Genomic DNA, 21290 nt, shown 5'->3' with positions numbered 1-21290 from the left:
TACAGTCATTTATAACTGGTCTGAATTTTAAACAGGCTGCCTGCAGGCAGAACGAGGGTCAAGAAGTTAGACAAAGTGTTGGGTGGAGCTGGGGAGAGAAGGGGATGTGGGAGGGAGCGGCAAGACGTTTTTGGGTATATGATGAGGTGAGAAGAACAAAGACCTCATTGTTAAGGCAGAAAAGGCCTCGGCTGTAAACAGGAAGAACATGGGAGCCCCCTGGAAGTGAATTCAGAGAGAAATTATCAGTGCTGAAGCATGAACCCTGGCATTCAAATCCACCCTGTCCAGAACTTTCTGTGACCTTTATTGAAGTTCCAACCCCCATTCCTATCGCACAATCTGGGGGAGGCTTCGAGGAATAACAGGCCACGGCTTAAAATAAAAGTCAAAACTCATAATAGAGTAATGTTTACTAAACAGAACAAATGTTTACCAAGCGCACACATCTGCTTACAGATAAGGCCCAGGAAATAGTGTGATGACTGGTTTCCCCTGGCTCTGATTAATGCTCTATGTAATGCCAGAATTAATTACTAAACACAACACAGAAGGCCGTGAAGGTCATAGACTCAGCATAGAGTGCCTACACAATAACTCTCAGGAAATGTTAGCGATTCACTTATCAGAAATGACGTTTATTCATATACGTGACACATGGAGATCTGTTTAATTATGCAGCAGTAGTATAAAGTCCATAGGAGGCGAAACTAATGTGTCAAATGGTGCATTGTGTGCACAGCCAGAAGGCAAGGACAAGAGGATGAGGTGAGTTGAAGTGCAGCCAGCTTTAAATAGGCAGTCCAATAACAAGAGAGAATTTGATATTTTCCAGTGCAGCAACAGATGCTGTGGTAATGAACTCACAGCAATCACTGCTTGCTGAGCTTCCTAAAACCATACCCTTGTCAAGTGGTATCAGGTCCAGGGGTTTCAAATGCCAGGCTGGGAGTTACCCCTGAGTGACCATGCACTAGAACTGCAGTGTTCGGACCTTAACAAGTGTCCTTCATAAATGTCTAAAAATATACAAGAAAAGGATTTTCAGAGATACTTGTTTTCCAGTAGGGAAAATCTGAGCAGTTCCCATTTTGGACTTGCAGTGGTCCAGGAGGGGCTTTTTACTTCCTGTCAACATGTGGATTTGAGTAAAGGGAATAAAGGTTAGACACAGTATTTGCTCCAATAGGCCGTCTGCTGAATGTAGTGTGAATCTGTTTCTCTGTCCAGCTACTATTTTCACCAGAGGACTCAGAAGTCAGTCCAGGTACGTCAGAACTGAAACGACTCTAGCACAGGGTGTCACGGTTGAGGAGGGTGGGACGCAATTGCAGACCGAGGGGATCTAAAAGTTAACCCTGAGGGGTAACCACAAAATCGCTGAGCGATAGAAAGGGAAGGGGAAAAACCAAATAATAAAGAGCGAAGTAATCGCTCCCTCCACTCACTGAAACTTCTGTCAGCGGGCTCAGAAAACTAAAAGAAATGAAACACCGCCGCAGCGTAGCTGCCCAGAAAGAAAACCCCCCCTAAAAACAGAGTGGGGTCACTTACAAAAGAAAAAGGATATTCGCAGCCTGGCGGGTAGAAAACAAAAGGAAAACTAAAGAGACGAGGGCAAAATGTCCTCCACAGCGCAAAGAGATAAACAGCTCGAGAAGAAACTAAACGGTGATCAAATCTGGCAGATAGGATCAACACGGTAACTTCTGCCAATTCTCACACCCCTACACACCAAGAGTCTGACAAACAATGAGTCTGCGCTGAACCCCAGAAATCAGGGGCTAGATATAGGCCTCCCACACCTGACCCTCATCACGAACAATTAGCTCAGAGCAAATGCCTGTGAGGTGCCATCACCTCACCATAGCACTCACACACCTGCCCCTCGTCAGGGTCAATTAACCCGCAGAAATCAGAGAGAGAGGTGCCACCACCTCACACAGGGGTGCACAATCAGGGCTGATCCATTTCAGGATTTTGTGCCAACTTCTGCTCTTAATTATTTACTTAACTCAATAATATTGTGAGCTGACATTTGTATAAGCACCAGCTATAGCCGTAGATTGCAAGTGGATACTAAAGATTTTACTGCGTACAGAAGTGAACCAGCAATAGTTTATAGAGTTATCAGATAACTTGAACCAGGAAATTGGTTTGAACAAAAACCAGCATGCAGAATGGCCCACCAGGACCACAGCACCAGAGCTGTGTACCCCTGCACGAGCATGCTTTTAGTTCATCTGCTGGAGCTTGCTGTGGAATGGGAAGGACTTAAATATCGACCGTCCCACAGGCTGTACGCGTTCACACCAGCTGAACATTTGCCTGTTGCTCAAAAAAATAATAATATTTTGCTTGAGAATACTCCTTACATAAGCCGTTTGCTTGTGGTGTGGCAGAGAATAACATTGACATTACCCTGCAGTCTGACCTGGCCAGTTTCAAATCGCAGCTGAAGGCTTAATTGCCCTGAAAGTGCTCTCTAAGTTGAAAGTTTGATGCTGGTTTCCAAATTCTCTGCTAGGGACAACATGAAATGAGGGGGAATGTGAGGTACGCTTGAATTCATTCGGGAATGAGGAGAGGAAACAAATTAAGGAACCTCTACTCAGGTCGGAGAACTCCCGTTTTTACTTTTTTCCCCTTCTGGTTAGCGCAGCACATGGCTGTCTTGTGCTATCTGCAAGCCTTTTGTGAGCACTGTAGCCGAAGTGTATGGCCCTTTGAGTGGTGTTATGTGCATGTGTTGTGTTACTGCACATGAACACGCATTGTGAGTGTGGACGTGCATGGAGCTAGAGAAAAAGCTAATGGCAGGATGGCTGGCTAATGAGCTCTGTACACTGTTGTATTAGTTGCAGCCCTTTCATAATTTTAATAAAACACTGTTGCTACACCGTCAACTGGACTGGCTCCGTTCAAAATGGTGCAGCATAACCATCAGCAAATGCACCCCCCAACCCCCCCCCCCCCCCCCTTCGGATGGAGGTGGAGCGCTGGGAACAGACAGGACTGGGAACAGACAGCACGGACACAGGTGTCTCAGTCCGGTCGTGCAATGATTGTTCTCCACAGCTGACATTCATTCTGCCCTGGAGAGCCCAGAGCAGGGAGCAGAGTATGTGCATTGGCTCTGCAGCTGAAGGTGCATGTGAGAGTGCTTGTTTTACAATGTAAGTGCTGAAAAAAGAGGTGAGCGAACCTGTCTGTCAAATGCTTCCAAGTAAAGGACCTTGGGATTGCGTCAGTGATCAAGCATGGGGACCGTCACAGGTAAATCCATTTTAATTGCCTTTGAAACCAGAACATGATTCTTAAAACAAATGTCTTATTGTGCCATAAGTTCATCTGAACATACCTCATATTTTTTCTACACCCCCACCCCCCCTCCCCGAAAAAAAGGCCCCATTTCCTGGCAAGTATCGAAAAAAGAGGAAAATATATTCACCCTAAACACATCATCTCATGCGCACATGCACGCAGACATGTACACACACAGTAAAGAGGCAAGGCAAATCAGTTCTGTGAATATAAAGGGTATGTTTGACAGCTTGCAGCCCCTTGTTAGACTAATAGAGTTTGGGAAATTAGGTAAACGGTGGGTTAGTGTTAAATAAAGAGGGACATTGTGTTTGGGCTCGCTGGTTTGCCGTGATGAGGTTTGGAAAGTGGGGGAATAGGGGAGGGGGTGTTGCTGAATTGTGGGGTGTGTGTGCATGAAGAGGTGGTGGGCTTGGGGTTAGGGCAATTAAAACCAGATGCTCATTTGATTTAAAATAGCAAACCATGGTGGAGGTGTTTTATCGGGTTTTTGTGTGAAAATAAAAAGAATCTGAAAATGAAAAAGCGTGGTTTACACATACAGTTTAATCTCATGTTCCATAACCCAGAGTGGTAATGATACTGACAAACTGCAAGGATGTAGTGGAGCATGTATAGAGAGGAAAGGCTTGCTGATGTCCTGAGATCAGTTACAATACCCCCAACTCAAACTCTAGCACTTGACGCTCATCACTTCCTTCTGTAGGGATGCTTACAGTGGCACCTGGTGTCTACACTGGGGCCCCCTTTCAGGAACTCCCCTCTGCCCCCAGCGTCGGTGTAGAGTACAGAGTGGCTCTCTGTCAGGGCTTTATAAGGGGGAAAATGGAATGAGGTAAATATAGTGCTGGAAACGACAGTGTGTTTCTTCTGAGGGACTATTGTGAACGCACAGAGTGCCTCCTGTATGGCCAGGAAAAGTCTGGAAAAGTCTACCCTTGCATTCCTCACCCAGTGATGTCACTGCTGCCACCTCAGTCATATTCACACAACATTAGAAGCACCCCATCCCCCTCTCTCATGCGAAAGGTGGCTGAGTGCAGCCTTTCAGTCCAGCTCAATGGTTCTCAAACTCGGTCCTCAGGACCCCTGCTTATGCTGGTTTTCATTCCAACCGCAATTGCAATCCCAGAATTTTAACAAGCTGTTCACTTTTCCTAATTAGAAGCTTTTCATGTTTTGAAGGATTATTTACCCTCTTAAGCCACATTATGTCAGAGCTAGCTACGCATGCCATGAAGAATCAAAGTCCCATATTCACTTTGTGTTTATTGTACTATATTGCAAATGATTGCATAAAAAGAGGTTCAATTTTTTTTACTGATCAAATTAACCACTGAGGTGAATTAATAGGCTCCTAACTGGTAAAAGTGTGGACACCTGCCACAAAAACTAACCATGTGGAAGACAATGACGAATTCAAAGGCAAAGCAAAGGATAACGAGCCAAACCTGCATTGTGTTAACAAGTTTAAGAAAAAACTTATGAAATAACTTAAATGCACAACAATCTTAATTGAGCAAGAGATTGTCTGTAACGAAAACCAGGAGAAGGGTCCCCAGGATTGAGTTGGAGAACCACTAGTCTAGCTGACTGAGTTGAGTTAGTAGATGGAGAAATTGCCCCAAGCATGTGCAGTTGAGCTGTAAACGAATCAGAGATTGTGTTCCTTGGGGTGGTTTAACACGTTTGGGGGAGTTTGGCCCAGACCGGACCCTCTGGCTGGTTGGGCCTTGAAAGCAAAGGATCCTTCAGTGAAAGCCAGGAGAGTCCACTTAAAACCTGTACCCCCAAGCAGGGGGCCCATTAAAAATGTCACGGTGGCCTAAATTTACTATGAGTGCAGTGGGTTTTATAATGTCTGTGCATTTTGTTCTGAAACCTAAGATGTATTACCAGAACCAGGACCCAGTGCAACAGAGTGGCCCAGGAGGGGAGTCAGGCAATGCTGCAGCACCAGTTTACTCAGTCTGTCAGTGTAAATTTTCTGACCACTTCACATTCCTTATGTTGGCCATTTTGTTCTTTTGTGTCAGACTGTCAGGACCTCTTGTATGTTTGTATGTTGGGGTTGGGGGTGGGGGGGTGGGGGGGGGGGGGGGGGGGGGGGGGGTTATTGTGTGCTTGTTCTGTGTGTATGCATCTACAGCAGAAATGTCCAGTCTTGTCCAAATATGGACTGTCTTTCATGATTGTTTCATTAGTTGAATCCAGTGTTTGAATGCTTTGCAGGAACATGGAAGGCTTGCATGGCCCCTTCTTCAATAAGACTGGATACCCTTGGTCCTCAACATGTATATACAAGTTAGTTTTTTGGAGGTAGACTGTGACTTTGTATCTGGGAATTTATGTTTCTAGACTGCATTGTCAGCACACACAATTAGCTAATTTTGTATGTTAGTCATCTTTGTGCATTTTTGTGTGTTCGTGTGTATGGGTATGTGTGTGCTCATGAGTGGGGATGGTGTGCAATGCATGTGTTTGTGAATGGGGGTTCTCATGCCCTGTGTGCTGTATTCATGCGTGTGAGTGTACGTACGTATGTCTCTAAGTGATGTAATGAGCAAGTTGTGGCAAAACTGGGGTAACTCAAACTTTGATTCAATGCTGTGGTCAGTCCAAGTAGACCTGTGGGTATAAACTGCTCTCCAGGTATTCATTATCACACCTCTTAGCCTGCCACCTCCAATGGAAATAAGGGGGGAGTTCAATGATGAAATCACTACCTGTGCCAAAGGGTGAAAAATGCTGATTAAAATTGTTTATCCTACTCCACACCCTAGACAAGGCCAGTCCTTCAGGTTGTCCCATGGGTGGGGACGGTGACCCGCTGGCAGGGAAGCGTCAGTGTTTGCAGACTGTGGGGGGGGAGTGGGCGGGGCTTGTCACAATGATGTGAGATGGATGGGCCTTGTTTGTACAGCGAAGCGGGTAGGCCATTCCTGAGAGAGAGTGACCACTCCTGCTGCCCCGCCACCATGGTCCCCATTCCAGAATGCCTGTGAGATTCCGGATCTTTCCAGCATTTCGTCTCAGCCTGTTGTGAGAGCAGTACTGCACAGCCTTTTAGGGCTGCTAGTGAGAGAAAAGGTTTGTGTATATGTCTGTGTGCAGGTATTTACTGCCTTTGACACCGTGACATCTAGTGCAGCAAATCTTTCCCGTCCTTCTTCTTTGCTATGACAATAGTTCAGTTATTTCAAGGCTGAAATAACTTTGAGTACCTTGTTTCTTCTGAGTTGTATGGATGGACTTTTATTCACTGGAAGTAAAATTATAATTAAACATAAATGTGCCCATACTTGGTGATTTGTTGTGTAGTGTGATAAAAAGAAAGAATTTTGTTTTAGCATTAGAGAAAGCAATTGAGTGAAAATGAGAATTTAGTCTGCTGGAAAGGAGATATAAAATGTGGGTACATTTTCATATTAAATTTACCTCTCTCTGTCATGCACTCAATTCTGACAGCTTTTCACCATGTTGAAATACATCAGTTTTTTATTTTTAATTTAACAAGAAATTTCCATGATAGTTTTAATCAAGTAAGTCCATACATCAAGGGCTATTTATCACTGTCCATTTAAAGTTGTAAAATGGTGGTTAATTTTTATAGAGGGTGACAAATGTTAATGGGGTAGGCTTATTGTGTAAATGCTGAGGTCAAACCACCTATGATTAGGGGCTCACATTTGTATTTAGTAAGGAAAGGCACTTTTTTCAACTTCCTGCAGTGAGCCTCCTGAAATACAAGCATGTGTCACACTTTGCCGCAACACTGCTGCCAATGGCCCATGTCAACTGAAAGCAGCATGACCCTGCTCTCCATGCGTCTGACCATTACACATGGTTGCCTGCACATGTGTACGAGGCTATCACTTTGCAAGGAAAAGCGCAGTGGCCTTCAGTAGCCCGCTGGATACGCATGTGCCTTCTGAACGTTTTTCCTTTTTATTGAAAGCAGGCCGGTTCCTGGGTCACTACTGTGTGAACGTATCGAGTGTCCCTGCACTAAATGGTTGATGTCACATCTCTGGAATTCTTTCCTCTGGCTATTGCTTAATGGCCGCCCCTACTGAAAAAAGCGACCAGTAAAGCTTAAAAAAATGGATGAATTCAGAAAGTGCCCACAAAGTGTCAGTGATTGTACACTGTGACCTCCTGCCTCTGTGGTTTAATTAAACAGTTCACTCATCACATGCTTGTGATTCACTTCAGCTGTTTGAGTTGGTGGTTGGGAACACAGAAATGAGAACAAACCGGAGTGTGCTCAGTCTCAGTGAACTAATTAGTCCCGAGGAAGATCTGTGTGTTCGTTAACTGGGGACATGAAACAATTATCACAAATAATTGTCAGAATGGTGATGATGGTGATCTGCCAAGGTTGTACAATGTATCACTGAATTAATCAAAATTCATCAGACGTACAGAAATGTCTTATTCGAGAGAACATATTACTTTATATATTCTCCTGATATCAAAGCTATACAGTATAGAGTTAACAATGATGTATGAGTCTGTTTAGCATACTAATGTTATGTCGTTCTTTACATAAAAATAATTCTGCTAAACTGATTTACATAATCCATATCCTCATTTAATTAGTTTTCTAATGTGGTACACCCCCAGACAAAGAAGGCATTGAAATGACTTTTTTTTTAAAGATGTTTTAGAAACACAATTTGTCTGCAAAGCATTAGCAATTGTATGAGGTGTAAGATAAGAGGCAAATATGTCACTGAAATTGCAACTTTCATTGCAATTTTACCTATAATATGTGGAACTATTTTGTGGGGTAGATAAGCCTGCTTATATGAAACTGTTCACAGATGTTTTGGAAGCTGTGCACCTATGCACCAAACATGGGGCACCATATTTAACTAATCTTCAAGAAAATTACAGAATTAAGAAAGATAGAGATGGAACAAACTGCAGGTATATTGTGAACCAGATCTGGAATTCTGAATGCAGTGGCCTGTTTCTCATCACATTTTCTGTGAAATTGTAGTCATGTGTCCTTTAACCACAACAAAGTTTAGACAAGTTTTAGTTTCCGTAAAATATGTGACGGTGTTAGATACTGTGGTGTGTAGTGCAGGGTATGTAACTATGTCTGAAATAATCTATCTGATATTGCATATATGTGATCTTGCCTGCTCTAGCACTTAAGCCTTTAAATTGATTCAGATGTAATACAGAAGAATTAATCTTTCTGGATCACATTTACATTTTAAACTGGGGCTTACTTTTAAAAACCTGAGGCGGGGATCTCAGTTGTAGAATTTGTAGAATTTGCACTGTACTTAAATCATATAAATCTATACACACACTATTTACAATGTTGAAAAAGGTTTTTGGGATCATTTTGAGGAAATTGCATTTGTGTGTGAGTGGGATTGAGAGAGATACAGACAGACCAACAGAAACAGTGAGACAGACAGAAAGAGACAGGAGGAAAGACAAAAAGATTCCCTTACACTCATTGTGGGTCAGTCACAGTTTAAATCTAGGTCTGACTTCAGGTTAGAAGTTCAGCAGTGAACTACATACATTGATGGGTGTGAAAACACAATAGACATAAATGGACAGCAGTCTGGGCCCCAGCACTGACTTTGGGACACTGGGATTGAACAATGGCACTCGTTGGTGCATCTCTTTCCTTATCTCTCAGGTCAGATCAATAGCCCCTCAGCTGATAAGATGCGTGCACAGGTGGTGCTTATAGTTTGCGCCTATCAGGGCCAGTGTGTGTGTTTTCACACCTCTGGGGTCACTTAGGCCTGTACGTCCAGGTAGGCTTGTGTAAAAGTGTTGGTTTATGTTCTTTCAGGTGAAGAACCATGTCACAGATAATCTCTGCGCTCCCCCTTGACAGCACCTTTTCTGTCCCCAGGGTCAAATGAGGTTCTGCGAGCTGATAACCCCAAAACTGCCACATCCTCATACTTGCAGACATTGCCAAGACTGTGCATGACTGACATAGCTTTCCTACATGTTGTACCGTTCCTGGATTTTTGCATGTTTGAGAATACTCTGAGAGGAAAACATGCATTGAACACTTGCACACAAATTGACCATAGATGTCATTTTAGCCTGTTCCTGACAACTGTGTTGCTATAATGACATTGTACTGTCTCATAATGAAATAATAATATATTCACAGTTGTATTTTTATTTTGTTTTTGTTTGTCTGGGGGAGAGGGGCATTTCATAGGTTAGGAAGACATCAGTTAACCATGCCTCTCTGTTCCATCCCCAGACCTGCTCACGGTTCTCCTTGTAGCCAATGGTAGCTCCTTTTCTTTGATATCCAGCTGTTATGAAGAGGGAGAAAAATTGGGGGGCTTTGGGGGCAGGGGGGGGGGGGGGCAAAAGGAAGAGAAGAAGCATGCCTCTCTTTTGGGGGTTGGGTGATCGGGGGGGGGGGGGGGGGGGGTTGCCGGCCTGTGCCATTTCCTCTTTCACTCAAATCAGACTGGAGAGGGGAGATCGTGTCCCCCCCCCCCACACACAACCCCCCCGGTGTCCCGCTTGGATAGCATTTCAAGGCAGTAGTTTGGGAGGGATATGCAAATCCTGCCCTGGCTGCCTGCCCCTTTGAAGAGGCACTAGCAGGCTGCAGCGTGCAGGGAGAGCACAGTTGGCTGAGAGAGCCAGTCAGCAGGTCTCCAGGTCCACAGGCCGTCTCCACGTATGTAGCACTGTCTCTGCTAGAGCCTCTCTCTTCTCTTTTCCTCTCTGTCTGTCTCTCCTTCTCCTTGTCTTCCACATCTGTGCATTTATTTTCTGAACCTCTCTTCTCCTGCAGTCGTCTGTTTGGTTCCCAAACCGTCTGTTGCTCCTTTCCATCCCTCCTCAGACCACAGGAAAGAATAAGGACGATGCCAGCACAGATGTTCGGGCTACATGCTCATTTTGAGTCCAGCTGAAGACGTCGGCATTTCAGAGGCCCAGGGGAACTTAAACAAAATAACTAAAGAAAATCAGAACTTTTCTCAACCAAAGGAAGGTTTTCGGGAGATCTCATTTTCACGTCCCTCCTTCATCATCCAGCTTGGTTTTGTTTTTTTTTGTTTTTTTTTTGGGTGCTTTTTGAGTGGGAAGGCTGAAGATGAAGTCAATTCTCTCTAAGGTCACTCTTCATCCTTTTCTCTTTGGAGTGTTCTTGTCTTTGGTGGATGCCAAAGGGACCTACTATGGCAATCCCTACCGATACAACCTCTACAAATCTGGAGTCAATCCCCATTACTCACCTGGGAAACCCATGGGCCGCCACAAGTGAGTACCTCTGACTATATCAGAATTAATACACTGTAAGCATACTTGATTTCACTCTTATCAGTTCAAATGCTGTATGAACAGATTTACGTTTAACATTAGAAATTTTTAAATACCACTAGAGTCACTTGCAAACCAAGGAATGGCTGGGACATCAAGTAGACTATCCTTGCAAAGGTGTTTGATTAATCTTTTGGTCAGGCCAACCAAATAATTTCTCTGGGTTTATGCTTTTCAGATAACCATCTGAGGTACAGTATATTCTAATAACACTGCAGAGCCACAGTTTACTTTGATAGCCATCAGTGGTATTTGACATGAAAGAAAAGAGGAAAACAATAATGATGAAGAACATATGCAGGAATTTTGGCAGAGTGACCTGGTATGGGAGAGTTTGCCCAGGTTTATTATAGACAGAATGTTTTTGGTTTATTTGACAAAAAAGCTAATGAAAAGCTCGTTGTGACTCACGTTAAATTATATGCAATACATATTCACTGAAATTCCGATTGCAAACAAATCAATCATCAATCAATCAAATTTTATTTGTATAGCGTATTTTGCAGCAGTTGTCACAATACACTTTACAGACAAACACAAAGTGGAAATGTCTTGACATTGCACGCCATATTGCCTACAGTTTCACAGTATAATATTTTGCTGGCCAGGCATTTCCTTTAACTCTTTACAATGACGAAGATCATGGGGAATTGGAACTATAGCGTACACTCTATGGAGAATGAGCATGATGAATTGTCACTTATATGAATGGATATAGTTTTTAAGAAGATGACAGCATGTGAGATGTAGGGCAGTGCGTTTGTTGTGGTTGGAGCCCTGACCTCTGGACCTGAAGACCATGGGGGTCAGATCTGGGACAGGACACTGCTGTGTTATCAATGAGCTAAAGATAAAAGATGAAAGTGAATTCTTTATCATTTTTACCCCGGTTAATACCTTGGTAGAGGGGGGAAAGGTGAAGGAGGCTGCACATTGTCAGCTTGCAGTGTGAAGCTCAGGTTTCTGGGTTTGGATTAAAGCGATGTGGAGCACAGATCCCTCTCTGTGGACCTGTGCCATGTGCTCTCTGGGATCGGTGGTGACTCGGCTCTGCAGGAAGTTCTGATTCCTGTCTCTAAGAGTTCCTGCTTTCGCACGGGGAAACACAAAGCCGTCAGGCAGACTCAGGACCCAAACACCTCCAGCTGAAGCAGCTGAGGAGGCTCCTGCCCTAAATTCTTTCACCTTTTTTTTGTTGTTTTTGCTTGGCTTCCTCTTTGGAGCCCAATCCCTCTAGACAGCTCTCGGGCTGCCTGCTGCTTTCCAGAAGCAGAGCCATGTCGAAGGTCGGTCCGGACTCTCCCTCCTGGACGTGGGCATGCCACTTCCATGCAGTTTATGAGTTTTAACTGTAGAGGAGTCCACATGTTCGGGTAGCGGTGAACCACACTAGCCCTGCTGTCTCAAAGCAGATGCAGATTCCTTTGCACTCACTGTAACTTTACATGAACGCTGTCAGTCATATCCAGAGTTTCCCCCAGGTGTAAATATTTAAAACAGTGCATTCTAATTCCAGGCTTCTTCCTTGTCCTTAAAGACTGTTTTCATGGTCTGCACAGTGCATCAGTATAATATCTGTGTAATTGAGTGTCTTTGGTGCGTAATATGCCCAATGACAACAGCTACTGAGCTTCAACTCTGGCAGTATTGTGGCTTTATTAGAAAGGTCACTGCTCTGGGGACTTGGTTCTATGGCAGACATATTAGCGCAGTTGCTGTTGGGCTGAGCCAGACAATGGAAATAGAAGTCTGTCACATTGTGATGTCAAGTTTAAAAGCATGATCACACTGACCTTAAAAATAACACATGTTTAGTCCTTGCTAGTATACAATGAACAAATGAAAAGGGTCTTGCTCTAATACTACTGTGTAAACAGTGGCACTGGGCTTATGTGTGCCTGTTGGAAGCCTGTTATGAGCCCCTATTAGAAACTGTGTAGTGTAAGACCTACATGTGACTTTCAGCATCAGCCTGAAGGAACTTTTACAATGAAACAACCTCCTTCACCAGACACACTATGTACATATTACTAACTACACACATACATGCGAACACACACAAACACAATACATAAACACCCATATGCAATTACATATTTAAAATAATACTACTACTACTAATAATAATAATACTACTCCTACTACTATTACTACTACTAATAATAATAATTTGAAATAAAGCCCCATACTTTGTCATTTCCCCCACGTCTCCTCTACCAAGCGATGCTGCTGTATTTTTTTTTTGTTTTTCCTCTGCCTTGCAATGGAGCATGTGATTTGACAGCCGTTCCCCCCTTTTATTTAAAGCACTTCCTGGTGAGAGGCCATTGTGAGCCCTTTCTCATTGGGAGTGACATCTCAGACAATGACCACAAAGGCAGGGCCGTACTGTATGGGGGGGAGCCCGATGTGTCCCGCAGTAAAAGTTGGATTTCTCACTAAAACACTGCTCATTAGTCCCTTGTGTTCCCAGCTATTGATGGTCATAACCCCCATTCTTATGCCACCAGGAGAAAGCCACAGTGAGTCTCAGGAGGAAGTCTCTCTGCACAGCTGCAGGGACTGGTAGTGAATCTGAGGGCACCGCCCACTCAGAGTCCATGCCAGGTGTGCTTATCCTGCTTCCAGAGCGAGCCGCGCTAGTGTCTTAAGCGAGTTTTAAGTCTTAAGTTTGAGTAATGCAATTGATAAACAATGTTTTCTTATGAGAGGGACCTGCAGTCTAAATAAATTACTCATAAAATGTTTGCCTTCTCAAACATACCTGAGAGCATTGTTTCACTAGTGAATTTATCCCCCATTCAGTTTTGTCATACTGGAGCAGTTGCATACGGGTAACCTAACTAGTGAATAGAGGATTATTTGATCAACTCTGAAATGCTGTACTGCTGAAGGGGAATTCTAGAACAAAGGGCCAAGTGCAGTCATTCCTCTTTTGTTGGGGTGGGGGGTGTCCCTTTTTGCCCACAGTTTGCCTCAGAGCTGCATGGGGCAGCCTGGTCCTTCTGTCTGTTCTGGGTGGGTTTTGCACATGCTGCTTCTGGTGTAGGCCTGGTCATGGGGTCAGGAGTCAGCGGTGTGAGTTTGTGTTGGTTGTTCTGAGGAGGCCAGGGGGTTAGGGACTGGTGGGGGTGGGGAGGGGTTTCGGTCCTGAATCCACTGGGGTCACAGGGCTCACCGTGAAAGACAAGTTTAAGTTACTCCAAAACCAATTTCCCCCAAAGGAAAAAGGACCGCGTTCCAAAAACAGAGAGCAGTGCAGAGGTCCCCGTGGTACATTCACGCTAATAACTCCAGCGAACTTTGACAGCTGTGCAATATTACTTCAGTGCTTCACACCATAACTGTGGCGTGTCAGGACTTTATAACAGTACGAGGCAGGAGGGGCTTTCAGGATTCCTAAACAGCCATGCCCAAATCACATTCCTAATCTCTGGTATGCAAGTGTTTTGGGGGAAAAAGAGCATGCCCTTCCTTTTCCTTTTCCCGAAAGGCAACAATTTAGGGGTGGCATTAGAATACGTAGATTGTCCCACTGCATACAGGTATTACTGTACCGAATTCCCCACAACAGAGACAGAGACTTTCTACCTGTGTAGTAGTCTGTGACATCTGTCTGCTTGAATTGCACAGTTGTTTTCTAGGGGGCCTCCCTGTCAAGGCAGAGAATTTTGAATATGCGAATTAGTTTTTAGGCAAACTACTGAGACCTTTTGTTTAACAATAATACCAATAGCATCTGAAAGGGTTAACACAATGGCCCCACATTCCTAGATCTGGGGCTGCGCGCAATTTATGCTGTGTATCCGGGCCAGGGTTTGACCTCTAACCCAAATACAGTGCTGCAGGTCCCAGTCCTACCCCATGGCAAGCGCTGAGATATTCCACCCGCTGCCAAAGCGCTGGCAACAGAGTGGCCAGGTTTGCATATGAGGCTCCTCTCTTTCGCTCGGGATTCGTCAGCACGTGCGCGGTCCCCAGCCTCTCTCAGATTGCACCAGGGGCCGCAGGTGTGCTATTCTTCATTCTGATGTTCTCTTGATGTTGGAAACCTCCAAACATTTAACAAAAGTTTTCATCAAAAGGATGAAAAAAGGAAACCTCATGTGTCTAAACATTAAACCACAGTGTGAGGCTTTTCTCTCCCTTCCCGACCAATAAATCCCACTTAGGTCAAATTATGGGCCGTTTCTCATGACTGCAGGTGAAAGCAGCACATTATTGGATCGCCTGACAGTCGACGTTTACAGTTTCACTACACAAGAGAAGCAGAGCCGGAGAGGAGAAGGGGGGAGGGGCAAATTGCAATAATATTTGACAAAGAGTGCCGTATGGGAATCTAAAGAGAATTCTCTTTTCCCCTAGGGAAGGTCGAAGGGGATTTAGGCACTGTAACGGTATCCTAGATATATTTACACAAGGGACCAGCGCTGCCAAAAAACGATTCGCCTGAAAAAATGCAAATATTTTTTCAAAGCGACGAGGAGTGTGAGCGCACTGCTCCGCTCAGGCCCTTTGATGAAGAGACAGAGGCGTAAGAGGGAAGCGCAGGACTCGACTCTGGCTCGAGCTGGGAGATTGTCGCTGGCTGGTCTGGGGCCTCCACCGCATATGAAGAGCCTGCTCCTCATTTGGTGGCCCCCTGGACCCCCTCTCTGATGCGTGGCTCCCGGGCTCCGTAGCGCTGTCTGTGTGGTCCTCCCATAGCTCATGTGTGGAACAGCTTGGAGGTGCTCGCGTCTAAAAGCTGATCCATCAGGGGCTGCTGGGATCTTCTGTGTGGAGGCAAACGCTTGCACGTGCGGCAAAGCACTCACTAATGCTCCGTATGCATCTCCCTTACAAAGCCACATCTTCTCTGTCTGGTCTCCTCATTGGAGAAACACCTGACTAGATCAAATATCATAGGCGAAAATACATTGGCAGGAAAGTGAATGGGGAGGGATGTTTTTTTTTGGGGGGGGGGGGGGGGTTAAATATTTTGCTAACATCTGGATTCTTTTGCTTTAAGGCTCAAGTTAAAATATGAACGCTATTCACTTTCCCCAGATGTCCACCTGACAAACAAATCTTGGTTCCCAATTTCTTTTACCTCTCCAGTGGACCCCATTGTGACGTGAGAAACATTCCTCCTTTCTAAATATATTCTTTTGCGGGCTGTCCATCATCTTTGTCCCCTGTTCCAGTAACAGGCCTTGAGGGAGCTGAGCACTCGTGAATTAAATGGATGACAGGCTGTAAGAGATTTTTTTCCCCTCTATCAATAAAGTCCTATATTTATTGGGAGGAAAATACTATGATAAAAACTTCTTAAGCTTTATTGAATGATTTCCAAACCAGCTGTACTTTGAGGTTGCGTTAGGGTCATGATATTTCAACACAGTGCATTATTTGTAGTTTGTAGCTTAGTGTGTATAATGGTGACCATCTGAACTCCCTGGTTATGGAGGATTCTTCTAAAGTTTTCAATAGCGGAAAAATAGAAGAATATGAACTTTAATTGTATTATTTTCCAACTGCCGGGAGCATTGTTGGTGCACAACATTAGTTTCGTTCTCTGAAGATTGTTTGCTCAGGAATTTGTTCATGAACACGAGTGGGTGTTAGGGGGTGTTGGGCAGATTTGGGGGTTCATGCTCGAGTGTTTGAGCACTCAGAATATTTTTTTCATGCCAGGCTCTTGAGTGGATCAATTACTGGTTCAGCTCTCAGGAGTTCTGACCCATTGAAAGTCCCCAACCTCAACATCACGAGACCAGGTTACACAGCGAAAGCTACTGCCGGGATGATTTACAGCAGCTAAATACCTCATAAGATTTGAATGAAAGGAGCCCTATCATGAGCCTGTTTAATCCAAGCCTCTCCTATCTGTTTGATTAAAAAAGCACACATTCTGCTGTATTCATTTGCACAGTGTGAGAGGGCTTCACTCAGAATAGACTGAGGAGCCAGTAGCTTCAGATTATTACTCCTGGTTTCCGCATGTCACCAGCCTGTTTTACAAAACCTACACTTAAAGAGTTAAGCAAAGCGCCAACAATTGCAATACTTTGGGAACAAAAGGCACATTGTTCATAATGTCTAAATACCCTCATAAACGCACATAATACGTATACATAATACATAATACTGTTCGTAACATTCGTGAACTCCGACACACCTTTTGACACACCTTTTCGTTGCAAGCTTTACTTGTGTTGATCACAACCCCCCCCCCCCTACTCAGCACCTCAACTAGTTAGGATGTGCATATATTTTATATTTAAATACCCTCAAATAAAATCTAAATATATCATCAGAATGTGGTGGCCATTAAAATATAAGTTGCAGAGGTGGTCAATCGCACTGAATCATGTTTTGCAGTTCTTGATGCTAAGCAATGTTTTGTGGGAGCTTAGAAGAAGAAAAAAACAGTACAGGCATGCAGTACGCATACTGTATGCTGTTTTTCACTTAGTCACCCTACGTCCCCTTAGACCAATAACGCGAACACCAGCAGTATCTCAATCTGACAGCTTCATTTCTGTTTGAGCATTCTAAAATGAATCACTGAACATATGCGTACAATTTTTTATTATTTTTTTATTTTATTTTTTTGGAGCCATGCCATAGGCCAAGATTTGCATTTTGCCCTGTAATATTATTAAAGACCTCTAACAGGTCTAACCGGAGGCAGGCGGTTCCATTGTTCCAGTACCGTTTGGAGAGGCTGGATGTTCTTGAAAGGAGTGGCCATGAGACAGAGATATCCCTGATCAGCGTGTTTGACATTTCCCACAGGAGATTTATTTTTTTCCGAAATAGGCCGACAGCTGTTCGATCCTCGCACTGGACACACTGCTAAAACATTTTGTAGTTGCAAGGATCGCTGGCAGGACATCTAACTGACATCCTGTTGTTCTCTTTCTCCCGCCCTGTCCTCAGAAACTATTGCGCTTACGTTGTCCAGAAGAACATCTCATGCACGATGCAGGACGGGGTGGCCACCTACGTCAAGGCAGAATACAGCAAATGCGCGTGGGGGCAGAAGTGTCCAGCTGTCATGTGAGTTCTTCAAGTTCCACAAGCAAATGCTATAATGTTTTTTCAGTCTTTTTAAAATCACTGTCGCTAAGCATACATGTAGGTTTGGGGGGGAGACATGGAGACATGTCAGCCCCAATATTTTCATTTGGATTGATTGCTAGACTAGATAGCATGCCTGCGAGATTTTACATTTTACTACGTGGCACTAGGTGGTCCAACGGCCCCTAAAGTGAAATGTTGAATTTGGACTTTTGTTAAAGAACAGAAATTTCTGAGACTGACCATATTTGTTTTAATTCAACAGCTCAGCTGATGACTTCTACTCATGTGTTGCATATTTGATCTCTAATTCTAATCTATGCTGAAAGAGATGACTACTATGGATTGGCTAAATGCTGACATCATGTGTCTATGTTTGGTACTGCAATACCCAAGTTGGAGCCAATCCTATTGCGGTCTGCGCTCAAGCCAATTGTTGAAGAAACTGCAATTTACACTCAGTAGAATATTTATTATCATAATATAAAACATATATAAAGATGGTGACAGATCCTAATATATATTTTAAATATAATTTGGTCCGCCTTTTATTTCAGCCAAAAAGGGTTATGAGGTACTGTTTTTATAACACAATAACTAAAATAAATGAAATTAAATAAATTAATCTATATTTCAAATATACATTTCGATTTAGATGTTAAACACCATTAAATAGCTCTTCTAAACAGAGAAAATTAAGCCAGGAACACCTGTGACTATGACACGCTCATGCTTTCCATTGACTGACTGTTTTATCCAGGTACCGGACATTCTACAAGCCCAAGTACAAAGTGGGGTACAAGACTGTGACTGAGCTGGAGTGGCGCTGCTGCCCAGGGTATTCGGGTGAAGGCTGCTTCGATGGACCCACTGCCCTCCCCGACATGCCCCCGTTCAAAGGTGGCCTGCCCCATCCCGGTTTTAAGGGATACCCCCGCGGGCACCCCAGGGGCCCTGAGCAGAAGCCCATCCCCGGTGGTCGCCTGGACCCCACAAAATCCAACTATGGTGAGCCGCACAGTCCTGTTCAATTTTTAGCACTTAACACAGAACGTAATACGCAACTATAATCCTGTTATCAGATAAGCACTGACATTGATGCTGACTATGGACTTTTGTTAAAATAAGATTGAATTAAAGTAAAAGATGATATGATACTGCAGTCTCACCTGTAAACCTATTTGTTATATGTCTCAGCCTGAGGGTCTCTCTCTCCCTCTCTCCCCCTTAAGGCCAGAAGTTTGGTGGGGTGACAGGAGAGCGCCTGGACCGGATCGAGGAGGACGTGCGGCGGCTGTCCAAGGGGCTGGACACACTGAACGGCGCGGTGACGGGCCTGGAGGAGCGCTTGCGGCAGGGCATGCGTGAGGACACCAACAAAATGCTCACCACCCTGCTGGGCACCGCGCCTCGCACCTCCGACTCCACGGTGGGCTTCGGCGTCATCCCCGACGGGACCCCGGACGGCCTGGAGGGCGGCGAGGGCTTCCCCGGGTTCGGCGACCTGGCCGGCCGGGTGACGGAGGTCAAGGACGAGATCCGGGCCAAGAGCGACATGCTGGACGAGATCCACGGCATGGTGCTGGGCCACGACGGCCAGCTGAAGCAGCTGCTGGAGGCGGCCGCCGGCAGGCCCGTCTCCGGGGACACGCAGAAGCTCCTGGAGGAGCTGCTGGACGCCAAGCTGGCCGGAGTGCGGGCCGAGATCCTGGACGGGTTCGAGAGGCGCCTGACGGGCATGCAGAGCCACTGCGACGAGCGGATCGGCCAGGTGCAGCAGCAGTGCCACCAGGACCAGCTGAACGGCCAGGAGCAGATGGAGACCTCCCTGGACGGCCGGGAGACCGGCCTGAGGAAGGAGCTGGGGGACCTGCAGGCTCAGATCCAGGGCCTGACCCTGACGGAGAGCTGCTGCACACAGGTGAGCAGCCTGGCCCAAAGGATGCTGCTGCTGGAGGACTCGGTCAAAGGCCTGACAGAGTCCCAGAGGCAGCTCCAGCTCGCCCACAGCGACCAGACCATCCACGTGGAGACCATGATCGAGGGCCGCCTGGAGTACATTGAGGGCCGGATCAACACCACGGAGAGGGTGCATACCGAGGACGGGGGGCGGGGGCCAGCCGATGGCCTGGACGGCTGGAAGACCTTGCTGGATGACAAGCTGAAGACGCTGGAGGACCGTCTGTTCATGGCGGTGGAGGAGCTGAGCAACGTGACAGCTCCCGCCCTGCTGGAGGGGCAGGCGGTGCCAGCGCTGGAGACGGAGATCGAGGCGGTGCGGCAGCGGGTGGAGGAGGGCCTGGACGGGGTCCAGAAGCAGCTGACCGACCTGGAGCTCCTCTGCACCTCCGCCTGCTCCCCGACCATGGACGGGCAAGTGGACACGGGGGAGAAGAAGGAGGAGGAGGAGGACCATTGCGGCACCATGGAGGGGAAGCTCACCGGGCGCTTGGATGGCCACTCGGACCGGCTGGACAGGCTGAACGGCACGCTGGGCGAGGTGCTGGCCAGGCTGGCCCAGGAGGAAGAGGAGGGCTCCATTCAGGGGGAGATCACACTGCTCAAGGTCAACATCAACTCCGTCAACCGCACGCTCAAGGGCCTCCGGGAGTCGGTGGGCACGTTCACCCGCGAGGTGGGGCACGTCAACGCCTCCTGGCAGCAGCGCGAGGACAGGCTGGCCAGCCAGGTGCAGGGCATCACGCAGCTGGTGGGGCGGCAGGTGTCTCAGCTGGGCTCCAGCGAGCGCCGGCTCATCCAGCTCAAGGGCGAGCTGCAGAGCCTGAGGCGCAGGCTGGCCGGCGAGCTCCAGGGCTGCCGCAGCACGGCGCTGGGCGTCCAGAGGGAGGTGATGGCCGTGGACAGCCGGGTCAAGCAGGTGGAGGGCCGGTGCAGCAGCCTCGGCGACCTGGCCGATCACCTGGAGAGGATCCGGGGGGAGCTGGAGCAGCACTCCGACGGCTACCTCCTCCAGGTCAACAGCACACTGGCCAGCCACTCGCAGCAGCTGTCCGAGCTCAAAGACGGACTCAAAGACTGCGCCGCCAAAACGGGACAGGCCGGGCCGAAGGGCGCCCAGTAACACGCTTGCGCGCCTGTGGAGCCGTGGCTAGTGGATGTATGGATCGGTGAGACATCGATCGTATGTTACTCCAATGGGGCATTTCACTCTATTCCTTCCATTTTCGTTTTTCCTGTTTTGTATTGATTTTAACTGACATTTTAACTTATATGAAGAAAAAGTGACTGCATTGTTATGTTACTAGATGTATTTTATAAAGATAACAAGGCAAACAACACTAATAAGCTGCTACGGGTTTCTACTGGCAAGTCAATTCTACTTTATTCGTCATGGTTTCTTGTCCTTACTTTTTTTTTTAAATACTGTATGTCAACATCAAGGGTGCTAAACGTTTTGTACATGTTTGATTTGCCATCAAAATGTTTGTAAAAAAGAAATGGGCTTGGTTTTTTGTATTTCCTATAGTGTGAGCTTTCCTCTAAGCTAATATTTTACATGAAGGTGAAACTGTTTAAGAGAATGAGAAAATTAAAAATAATATACT

The 21290-nt window shown here is 45.9% G+C and overlaps 1 protein-coding gene across 5 annotated transcripts; it reads left to right on the top strand.

Moving 5' to 3' along the window:
• The first annotated feature begins 2090 nt into the window (after positions 1 to 2090).
• LOC118207403 (EMILIN-3) lies at positions 2091 to 21098 on the top strand. 5 transcript variants are annotated; one of them, XM_035380921.1, is made up of 5 exons: positions 9889 to 10012; positions 10181 to 10599; positions 17584 to 17703; positions 18485 to 18732; positions 18957 to 21098. In XM_035380921.1, exons 2-5 carry the CDS (start codon positions 10433 to 10435, stop codon positions 20804 to 20806), a joined length of 2385 nt encoding a protein of 794 aa, XP_035236812.1. In that variant the 5' UTR covers positions 9889 to 10012; positions 10181 to 10432; the 3' UTR covers positions 20807 to 21098. The 5 variants fall into 5 exon arrangements, with proteins under 5 accessions (XP_035236814.1, XP_035236813.1, XP_035236812.1 ...); XM_035380920.1 differs by having other exon boundaries at positions 9912 to 10012; positions 10130 to 10599; XM_035380923.1 differs by lacking the exons at positions 9889 to 10012; positions 10181 to 10599 and adding an exon at positions 2091 to 2615.
• The last annotated feature ends 192 nt before the right edge of the window (positions 21099 to 21290 follow it).

The sequence above is a fragment of the Anguilla anguilla genome, chromosome 11, assembly GCF_013347855.1.
Source record: "Anguilla anguilla isolate fAngAng1 chromosome 11, fAngAng1.pri, whole genome shotgun sequence".
Classification (NCBI taxonomy): domain Eukaryota; kingdom Metazoa; phylum Chordata; class Actinopteri; order Anguilliformes; family Anguillidae; genus Anguilla; species Anguilla anguilla.
This window is presented reverse-complemented; position numbering and strand designations above follow the sequence as displayed.